General features: G+C 55.5%; 1 protein-coding gene across 1 annotated transcript in view; it reads left to right on the top strand.

The window, feature by feature from the left end:
* Positions 1-1,729: 1,729 nt before the first annotated feature.
* Positions 1,730-10,900, top strand: part of ADRB2 (adrenoceptor beta 2) — a 30,542-nt gene continuing 21,371 nt past the window's right edge. The window contains exon 1 of the mRNA XM_035338707.1: positions 1,730-3,100. Coding sequence (XP_035194598.1) covers positions 1,927-3,100 — 1,174 coding nt within the window. The 5' untranslated portion in view covers positions 1,730-1,926. The remainder of the gene's footprint in view (positions 3,101-10,900) is intronic.

The following is a 10,900-nucleotide window of genomic DNA, read 5'->3' as shown; positions in this document are numbered from 1 at the left end:
CTCGGCTCCCCCGAATGCCTGTTCACTAAAGCCTGCACCTGCCTGCAGTGGGAAGAGGTGCCTGCGATGCTCTGTTCTCCTCTCTTCACTTTTAAAACCTCAGGAGCGTGCAGACACAGAAGCGGCGTGTGGGAAGGCACTAGTTAAGGCAGATGCCTGCCGAGACAGAGCGCTCACACCGCTGAAACTGCCTCTCATCTTATTTCCTGATTCCAACACCTCGTTTGCCCCTCTGTCTTAAACCACAAAACTTCCTCTCCTCCACCCGGCTCTCCTCTATAAATAGCCCGGGCTGAGGCGGCGCGAAGCCACGGACACCTAGCGGGGCCGCGGGAGGGCTGCTCGCCGCCGCAGCGCTGCGGTCCTCCGGAAAAAAAGTGAGGGAGCGTCACGGAACCCCTTCAGACCCTGGCAGCCGATGTATTTTGATCAAGATTCAGCAGCAGTAACTGCTTAATTGCTAACAGAGGCAGCAGCCGTCCTCCCTGCCTTGCTGCTCGCCCAGCCAGTGCATCAGACAGGGCACTGAGCTAGCTACAGCCACTGCTGGTGCAGCTGGTAGCAGGGGTAAATGTGGAGGCAACATTTTCTCTTCTCCTTTTCCATGGCACGGGGCTAGCAGCTGGGCCAAGCACAGCCCTTGGGTCCCGCTGGCACCTCCGCAAGCCCCCAGGGCCTGCAGGCAGCGGGACGAGTCTCCAGGAGAGCAGCACCAGGGTGGGAGATTTCAGTGCAGAGCGACGGGCAGAAATGAAACTCCAGTGGCAATGTTATCTCTTGTTAGGTTGAAAGGAAGTTTGCAGGATTCCTTAGTCCTTATTTAGCAAATTTGTTTGCTTTGGAGGGAAATACTTGTGATGGTGGCCGGGGTTAAACACATGCCTGGCTGCTGCATGGCGGAGCACAGCGCGCAGCAGTCACACAGCCCCTGCACCCTTGGCCAGCCCCGGGTCTTTGGGGCCAGGCTGCAGCTCCAGCGCTCCGATGTGACCCCAGCTGCCCGGGCTGTAGGGCTGCGGTGCTGGGCTGGGTGCTGGGAGGGCTGGAGAGCCCGGTGCCATCCTGGCACAGAGCGTCACCGGCGGGTGGGGGCTCTCGGGGCGGCCAGACCCCTGTGCCCAGCTGAGGACAAAGTTTTTGGGAGCAGCAGCACCGGCATCGTGGGGATCTTCCTGGTGCCACACGGCCTGGAAACAGCCCGGCTTGGGGAGCACACGGGGAGCTCAGGTGGGGTGTGGGGTGTGGGGACCCTCGGGGGGCATGGAACACGAGTGGGCCAGGGGGTGTGGGGACACCTCGAGGCAGGGAGTGCCTGTGCATGGCACCCGTGGGTGTCAGGCACAGGGACAGGGCTGGAAGCGCGTGGGGGCGCATGCAGGGCGGGAAGCACAGGGACACCCCGCGGCAAGGAGCACGCGTGGGCGTGGGGCCACCACGGGGCGGCGCGGGGCCACCACGGGGCAGCGCGGGGCCACCACAGTGCGGCGAGCAACCGCAGGACACCTCGGGGACACCTCGGGGCCGCACCACGCGCGGGACCCCGGGGTGCCCGCAGCCCGCGCGTACGGGGCGGGGACACGCGTGGGGCCGGGGGCGGACCGGAGTGGGGACCTGGGGGGGCGCGAGGTGCGCGCGAGGAGGCGCGGCGCGGGCTGCTATTGGCTGCGGCGGGGCTGATGTCACAGCGGGTGCCGCTATAAATCCGGCGGCGCCGGAGGGGCGCGGGGCAGTCGGGCGGGCGCGGCGCGGAGCGGCGGGACGGGAGCGGAGCGCACCGGGGCGCAGCGCGCACAGCACCGCAACGCACACCGGCACTCAGCCCGTCCCGCACCTGCTGTCCCCTATGCGCAGCACCGCAGCGGCACAGCCCTAGGGAAAAGCCCCCGCCACCTGCCTGGGGAGAGGGGTGGGTTTTTGGGGGGTGTCATGGGGGTGGCGGGCACCGAGCTGCCCGGTGGCAACGGCAGCACCAACCAGAGCACTGCAGACCCCACGGTGTCGCGGGACGTGTGGATGGTGGGCATGGGGATCCTCATGTCGGTCATCGTGCTGGCCATCGTCTTTGGTAACGTGCTGGTGATCACAGCCATCGCCCGGTTTCAGCGCCTGCAGACTGTCACTAACTACTTCATCACCTCGCTGGCCTGCGCTGACCTGGTGATGGGGCTGGCTGTGGTGCCCTTCGGTGCCAGCCACATCATCATGGAGATGTGGAAGTTTGGGAACTTCTGGTGCGAGTTCTGGACATCCCTGGATGTGCTCTGCGTCACGGCCAGCATTGAGACCCTCTGCGTCATTGCTGTGGACCGGTACTTTGCCATCACCTCCCCTTTCAAGTATCAGAGTCTGCTGACCAAGAGCAAGGCACGTGTGGTCATCCTGGTGGTGTGGGTGGTCTCAGCCCTCACCTCCTTCTTGCCCATCCAGATGCACTGGTACCGGGCAGACCGTGACGAGGCCATCCTCTGCTATGAGAAGGACACATGCTGTGACTTCTTCACTAACCAAGCTTATGCTATTGCTTCCTCCATCATCTCCTTCTACCTGCCGCTCGTGGTCATGGTATTTGTCTACGCCAGGGTCTTCCAGGTGGCCAAGAAGCAGTTGCAGAAGATAGACAAGAGTGAGGGGAGGTTTCACACCCAGAACAAGGAGCAGGACCAGAACGGGCGAGCTGGGCACCGCCGTTCCTCCAAGTTCTTCTTGAAGGAGCACAAAGCCCTGAAGACCCTGGGCATCATCATGGGGACCTTCACGCTGTGCTGGCTGCCCTTCTTCATCGTCAACATCGTGCACGTCATCCAGGACGACATCATACCCAAGTACGTGTACATCCTCTTGAACTGGCTGGGCTATGTCAACTCTGCCTTCAACCCTTTGATCTACTGCCGCAGCCCGGACTTCAGGTATGCCTTCCAGGAGCTCCTGTGCCTCCGCAGGTCCGCCCTGAAGATGTATGCCAACGGCTACTCAAACAGCAATGGCAGGAGCGACTACAACGAGGAGGACAACGGCTACCCCCTGGCCTCGGATAAAACCTGTGAGCTGCTCTGCGAAGAGGGCTCCTTCCCTAACCCCGAGGGCTTTTTGCACTGCAAAGGTACTGTGCCTAGCGGGTAGCTTTGAGACGCGATGGGCTCTGGTGTGGCACACTGGTTATAAAGATGAGCCTTTCTCTCTGTAAGGAAAAACAAAGTCCCCAAGAATAATACCGAACCTGTTCTACAGCACCCCTAAAACCCAGAGGCTGCAAGAAACCTAAAACTCCACAAACCTTCTGCAGACAGGTGGGAGGCTGCCCCGGGGAGGCTCGGGCAGGCTGGCTGCTCGCAGAGGCTACCTATTTAGGCACATGACCTTAGGTCCCTTGAGCCGGGGGGAGCTGGAGGGGTGTTTGCGGTATTTTAAGGCTGTGCAGAAAGCTTGTCCCAGGAGGAACTTCCTGACAGTGTCTGGTGTTGAACTACCTCGTGGCCAGGGTGTGAGCGGCCGGGTGGCTGCTGGAGGAGCCCTGTGCTCCCAGTGCTGCCCAGCAAAGAGGGCACCCTGTGCCTAATTCCCCATGGAAGGGATGCTTAAGACCAGGACCAAGTGTAACTCGGTCAGCTGTGTCTGACCAGCAGCCATTAATGTCAGCGGGACAATTTAAACAACTCCCAGGAACAACAAATGAGTCTTTTGCCAAGAGCTATAGGAGTTTCTGCTGAAATAATGATAGAAATAAACGGACTCTTTGCCCAGAATGTGGGGCTGTGACTGTGGGGCTCAGGAATGTGGTACCGGGAAGCTGGGTGAGATGCTGCCACAGTCACAGACAGTCCTTTTGTTGAGACTCCAGCCAAAGCTTTTAACTGCCCGGTTTGTTTAACTTCAGGTCTCAAATGACAGAGAGCCCGAGGAGGTGGCCAGGGAGGAGGGCTTCCTTGCTTTCTGTCGCAGAGGGCTGACAGACTGGAAGCACAGCTCTGGCCGCGGGATGGCTTTAGGTTTGTTTGTTTGTTAAGGGTTTTTTTTCCCCCTTGCGGCAGGCTTTGCATTTTGTTCCCGGGTTGCAAAACTTGGCAGCGGGTGCACGGAGCTGTCAGGGGCACGCAGACACGAGCAGGCAGGTGCAGGCTGTGGGACAGGACAGGGCTGGGCTGGGCTGCTGAGAGCTTCTTCTCAGAAAGTCCCAGACTGGAGGAGAGCAGCAATAGGGCTGGGAAAACGGGGCTCCCCACTTGCCTTCACCCTCAGCTGCTGTTGGAAAGGGGGGACCTGAGGGGGATGTGAAAGCATGGTGTCTTTAGAAATACTTGGGAGAGATGGAGGAGAAATAGATCGTTGCTCCATGGTATCCCGTGGGAGGGATGCTTGGGCACTGCATGCATGGGGGCTCTTCTCTTCCCCATGCAGTTCCAGGCACCTGCCCTGACGTCCGGGGGTTTTGCTTGAGCTGCTGTGGGGGGCAGCGCTGCAAGGAAGCAGCTTGCGCTGGCCTGGGTTGGCCAGGGAGGCAGCGGGATTTCTGCCTGCCCACCTCTGCAGTCCCTCTGACCATGGCTCCCTTTGCAGCTCTGGACTTGCTCCAAGCACTGGCACCCAAACAGGCAGCCCCAGAGGGCACTGGAGGGGAATCACCCCTGTAGGGACAGCGTGGGGCAGGAGAGGTGCTGGTGCTGCAAGGTGCAGGGCAGCAACAGGCTCATCCGTGAGCTCTCAGCACTCCTCGTGGTAAAGCCCCACCTGGCTTTTGTGGGGAAGGGGAACAGGAACTCCTGGCGCTCCCTTCTATCTTTCCCAAATAGGTCCTGATCCTGCTTGGAAGGGGTGCTGGGAAGGGCAAAGAGCTGTAACAGCCCAATCCTTTTCTGGTGCTGTGGTGGGTGCTGGCTCAGCTCCGTTGCAGCCTTTCCAGCTCACAGTACACAGAGGCAGGGCATGTGCCCAAGAGCGCTCATCCCTCCGGCCTCTCGCTGCCAGCACTGATGCCGTGCCTGCCCGTGCCCTCCTTGGTGGGGCCGTCAGCAGTGCCCCAGCACACCCCAACTCCCTTGCGTTCAGCTTTTAAATCAAGTTCAGCTTTGAAATCACACGGTGAGCCACCTGAGCAAACGAGGGGCATGATGGCACGGTACGGCGTGTGACTGCTGGGAGGAGGAGGCCCCTGGTCTGCAAAAACATGTGCTCCTCAGATACACATTAACAGGACACATTAACAGGCTGTCCTGGCAGGGCTGACCCGGGCAGGGTCAAGTGCTTCTGGTTTCCTACTGTACCAGGGCTGACAGGAAGGGACCTGTGCTGCGGGGTCGGTGTAGGTGCCCCGCATGGATTATAGGCACACTCAGCTCAGTGTGGGTAATAATTATGTAGCACTCTGGGGGAAGTGAAAATTAACCTCTTGATTGTCACGACTGATTTCTCCTGTCGTTAATCTGGGGAAAGGCAGGCTGTAGCAGGAGCGCAGTGGGAGGAGGTCCTGTGCCAAGGCAGGGCCGGGAGAGATCCAGTGTCCACATCTCAGTGGCTCTGCGTATTTTTACCATTATTAATTACTGTTTGCATTTCAATAGCATGTGTTGTGGACCAGGATTTTATTGTCCAAATAATTACTCTCCTTGCCTGGCTGGTTATATTCACAGTTCAGATGGTGTGGTATGTGGCCACAGCTGAGAGACGAGCAATGGCTAGCTGCAGAACCCGTGCAGTGTCCAGCGCACAGAGGTGGAAGGGACAGGGGACGTTTGTCTGTTGATCTCTGTATTGCACTGCTGAGTTGCAGTGTTAGGAAACCTCAGGCTTGCAATGCAGTTTGAGTGTTGAACAGATTTCTTTCCTCTAAGGCAACACTAATGAAACGGGTACAATAAGAACTGCTCAGTTCTGGAGGCAGCAGGAACCAAAAGAAATAATTGAGGACAAAATATTGTGGCACCAACAAAGCCAAACATGACAAACCTTTCCTGTTCCAGGGTTGAAAAGATAAGCTGTATAAAGGAATCCTTTTGCCTATTAAAATATTTTGTAATAACAAAATTTTTATAGATGTATGCTAGGCATTCAAAAATGGAACGCTTAAGTCTGGACACTAACCACTTACTGTGATTTTAGGGTGCTTGGGATGTGCACTAGCAGAGGGTTGACTCAGGTTAAGTACATCTGATAAAACACAGCAGTGACTTCATTAGAGGACAGTCACTGTAATGAAATACCCGATTGTAATTGCAAACTGACCAGGCTGCCTTCGGTGCTGCTGGTTTGTACCTTACACCACTGCCATGATGGTGCAAGGCATTGGTGGGCTCAGCAAACTGGAGCTTTGTGCTGCGGTACGTTCACCCTTTCAGCCGCAGTCAGGCAGGTTGTCACTGCTTTTAATGTCTTGCTCAAGATGAGTGTCACAAATGCAGCTTTTGTGTTAAAAATCCTGCCCTTGCTGCGGATGGTCCTGCTTGTTCTGGCAGCTGTAGCTTCCGCATCAGAAGTTGTCTTGGCTTTGTCCACCACAACAGGCAGAGTGTTGCGAGTTCTGTCGGTCCTTTGTCTCTTGGAAGCATTCCTGGACACCTTTCGCTTTCAGGGAAGCCCAGGTCTTGAAATACAACCTGCTGATTGCTGGGGAGCTGTGAGTGCAAGGGGAGCAGCACAGGAGGAGCAGGCTGGGCACAGATCCCCACATGGCAGCATCTACAAATCTGTGGGAATGTGCAGTCAGGTCTGGACCATGTGGGCTACTCCTCTGGTCGAGGACAGCATGGGAACCCTGCCTGAGGGCACTGCCCAGGCACTGGGTATACGGCAGGGAGGGAGGGAAGAGACTTAAGTTACCAAACCCTCCCAAATGTTTGAAAATAGGCCAGGGCTTAGTAGTGCAGAAAGGAGAGCCCCGCTCCTCTGGAGTGGGTGTACGAGCAGGCACACGCCGTGCTCTTCAGCCCTGCCACGTCACGGCCGCTGTGCTTTTCAAAGGGCTTATTTATGTATTTATTTACTATAAGGGACATGTTTTTGCTGTAGGGGGGAGGGCATTGACAGGGCTGGCTAGGAGTAAACAGCAGGCTGCGGTCTCTCCCAGCATCTCTTGCCCTTCTGATATTACAATACTCAGCTGCCAGGAGCCAAGATCACCCGCACTGGCTCAGGGAAAGGCTTTTCCCCCCTCCCTTTGCCAGTCCCCTGCCTCTGCGTGTTTGTGTTAACTGGTATGATGAATCCATTTCCCAAGGAGATGAGTTTATGAGCATGTTCATTCCTCTGGCAGGGGGGAGGATGTCCTGCCTTCCACGTTCCCTTCTCTGCTCTCTGTCAGCAAATAGAAAGTGCCATCCCTTTAAAAGCAGCAGGCAAGCAAAGATTTCCTGAGCAGACTGGCTGTGTCCCAGGACAGGGAAGGAGGGAAGGGGGAGGCAGGGGGGCTGCCCCTTCCCCAGCCATCTGCAGGAGCATCCAGCCCTGGAGAAGCACCTCGTACTTCAGCTGACCCACGTCTTTTGCTAACTTGTCAGAGCTGTGTGCCTGCGCTTCGTGTTTGCAGTGTGCATAGTATCCAAGGGTGGTGCTTCAGGTTTAGATGAGCAAGGGCTGTTTTGAAAAACCACCCTGGCCTTGGATGTTGTGCTCGGCAGAGAGGTGGTGTGACCCCTGGCTCCACAAGACCAGTGTTTTGCAAGGATTAAGGTTCCTTTCATCACTGTTTTTGCACTTGTGCTTGGCTTCCCAGGTCCAGGAATAGGACTACAGCCACTGTTGGGCATCTCCCTGTCAACAAAGTCTCTTTCAGTGGAAAGCTTGGCTCGTTCTGAGAGCAGAGCCCAGCAGGCTGAGCTCTTCCCCCAGTTAGCCTTTTATCGGAGCTGTTTGAAAGCGAGTATTAGCCCTAACCTTTCTTTTGGAGGCAAAGAACATTTTGCAATGGCCACACATCCCCTTTTGGCAGCTGGGGTAGCTACACCCGCTTATCACTGACATTCCTCCCCTGTCACCAGCTGCAGGGGCACCCAAGCAAACCTATAGGTGCTTTTCATGATATTACAGAGCAGGGCAGTGTGAATATTTTGCCCATCTCTTTCTCTTGAGAGATGCTCTACAGCTGTTCCTTGGGGTCTGAGCTGCAGTAGGTGGTACAGGCAGATCATGGGGCACAACTGCTGCCCCTTGCACCCTCAGCTGCAGTGCGGAGGCTGTTTGCCTGCCACAGAACAAAGTACAACCAGCTCGGCTGGGGTCATGGTAACACAGCCCAGGTCTAGACAGAGCTGTGCACGCTGGAAACAAGTTTACACAGAGCCCGGGAGGAGGTTATCTCTCCTGGTAAGTGTCATGGGATCTATTTGTAAGAGCTGGACACAACCCTGATCCACCTGGATTTGGCGGTGGGTATCTGCTGGGATTGCTGTCTGTAAGGGTGCTGAATCAAGCCTGGTATTTCAGGGGGCATCAAGCCCTTACAAATGCCATTGATCATGATAAAAGTGGATTTGCTGCTTCTCCATGCATGCAATTTCAGTTTTTTTTCCTGTTTTCTCGCTTTCCCAGCGGCAGGAGCATACAACTGAATTTCAGTGCAATATTGCCAGTGAGAGTGGATTGGGAAATATTTACTTGTTTACTGTCCTTGGTAAGGTCACTTTTGCACAAGCACATATATATTTTGATATATGTATGTATATGTGTGTATATATCTCTATATACAGTGATATATAGATCTGTATATAAACAAGGAAATGTAAAGGTGTTTTGTGCTGGCTAGATACGTAGATGAGGATATGTATGTTCAAAAGTTTGAGTATTTATTGCAGCTTCTATTGATTTACACTGTTTAAATAAAGAGTATTTATGGTATGCTTGTAGTCAAGTGTCCTTGCTTAAAGCTGTTCTGCTGGCTCTATCTACCACATTCTCCAAGACTCTTCCAGTGAATCTTCAGGGCTCCTGTGAAACACAAAACAAAGCCAAGTCGCCTGGCGTGGGCCAGGAGGCACGCCGAGCCTCAAGTGGCAGAGGATTTCATTTGTTTGTGAGCACTGTGAGCCTTCCTTACCTGGAAACACTGAGAAAGCTGGGGGTGCTCAGCATCTCCCTGTAAAAAGGCTTCTCCGGTTTCCATCCCCTGTGTCAGGGCTCATAGGAAAAGTGTTTTTTTAAAAACCCACCTGCTCTGCTGCCTGTTTGGACTTCAAACAGCTGCGGTCATGTGGTGGCAGAGTGGGGCTGCTGAAGAAGCAGGGTCAATGACAGCTGGGCTTTTAATCCTTTGTTGCTGGTCTCCGGTGCCAGCCTTCCCCAGCACCGGGAGGAGCACATAGATGTCCAGCACAGAGCCCAGGGATGGGAAATGTGAAATACAGGGGAAGTGCCTGCAGGGATTGACCACAAAGCTCCCTCTGAGCTGCCTGAGCAAGGTCTCTGTGCCTGTGATGGGCTCTGTGCACCTTGTGGGGCTCCTTTGTCCTGGCTCAGCTGCAAACCATGCTGCAGCTTCTCCTGCTGTGCTTGTTCGGAGCTTGGGGTGAAGCAGCAGTGATGCTCTGAAATGCAGGGGTGGGGGGACAGTAGCACAGCATAGCCACTCTTTTCTGCCTGTCTCGGGTTACTTTATCTCCTAATTAGGATTGGAAAAGCTTCTGGGGAGGTCTTTGGAAAAGCATCCTGGCCCCAGCCTGTTCCTCTGGTACCTGCTGCCCAGGCCTATCGCGCTGCTGCTCTCACTGCCTCAGGTGGGGTGAAGAAAGAGCATGCTTTATATTAAGCAAGATCCCAGCCCCGCGTGTTGCAATGACAAGTATTTGCGTTCTTTATGCCACTTAAGACCATGATGAAAGCGTTGGCAGCAAAGGCCAGTGCAAGCCCTGCACGTTTCAAGGCTTCTCCTTTCCAGAAATAAGGAGCCGTAGTGCAGCTTGGACAGGGAGGGATTGCACCAGGCACTTCCAAAGCGCGGCAGGTGCCCAAATTATAATCGTTTATGGTTTTGTAACTTTGTGCTTTCAAGGGATAGAGAGCTCCAGCTAGGAACAGGAGCCACTGCCAACTGCAGGGGTTTGGAAGAGGGACTCAGACCTTCAGTATCTCGTTGGGAGCCTGAGCTGCCATCCACCCTCTTAAAACAGGACGTTCAGACTGGAGAACGTTTCTCACCACCTCCCACCTTGGGCTTGGTCCTAAGAGGTGCTTAGAGCCCAGTGCCCACTTCCCAGCACCCTTGGTGCTCGCGCTAAGGCTCCTAGCATCCCCTCCTGGCTCTGGTCCCAGCCACGCCAAACGAATGCCATTAGGAAACCACAGCAGCCGCTGCCAGAGCTACCTGCAGCCTCGTAGACATGACTTCACTGCAAGCGTAGGCAACAGCAGCCTCAGTGAGATCTGTCGCCAGCCCTGCAGGCAGCCTGCGCGCAGCCCCCGCTTGCACCCCCACCTTGGCAGCGGGGGGGCTCAGGCTCCTCCGCTGGGCTCCGCAACATCAACCCCATTCTGAGAAACGCATAAGCAGCAAACAGGGCCTCTGGGAAAACCCTGCCAAGTCCTTTCTCCCTCATATAAATATTTTTTCCTCTTAAGTGTATGCGAGTGTGAAATATCCCTCCTTAATCTTTTCTCTTTCTGGCAGAAAGAAATGTTTGTTCATCCCTGGGCAGGGACAGCCCTCAGTTTGATATTTCGTGTTTTGCAGCCATCAGCCCAAGCAAAATCCATGCTGCTGACAACGTTTCTTATCGCCCCCAAATCCCTATTGCTCATCCTGCTTCTGAAGCCCGCTGGCACTGGAGCAAATGGTGCCTGCCCTGCTGGGTGCCCGGCAGGACCGGGATGTGACACTGCTCGGTGTCACCTGGGTGGGGGTCCCGTGGGCGGCAGTGTGGACAGCAGTGGGTCAGTGATGGCAGTACCCTGAAAGCAAACTGCTCAGTGAGAGGTATTC

Source organism: Oxyura jamaicensis, chromosome 13, assembly GCF_011077185.1.
Source record: "Oxyura jamaicensis isolate SHBP4307 breed ruddy duck chromosome 13, BPBGC_Ojam_1.0, whole genome shotgun sequence".
NCBI classification, from domain to species: domain Eukaryota; kingdom Metazoa; phylum Chordata; class Aves; order Anseriformes; family Anatidae; genus Oxyura; species Oxyura jamaicensis.
The sequence above is the reverse complement of the archived record's forward strand: the minus strand, read 5'-3'. Positions and strand labels throughout refer to the sequence as shown.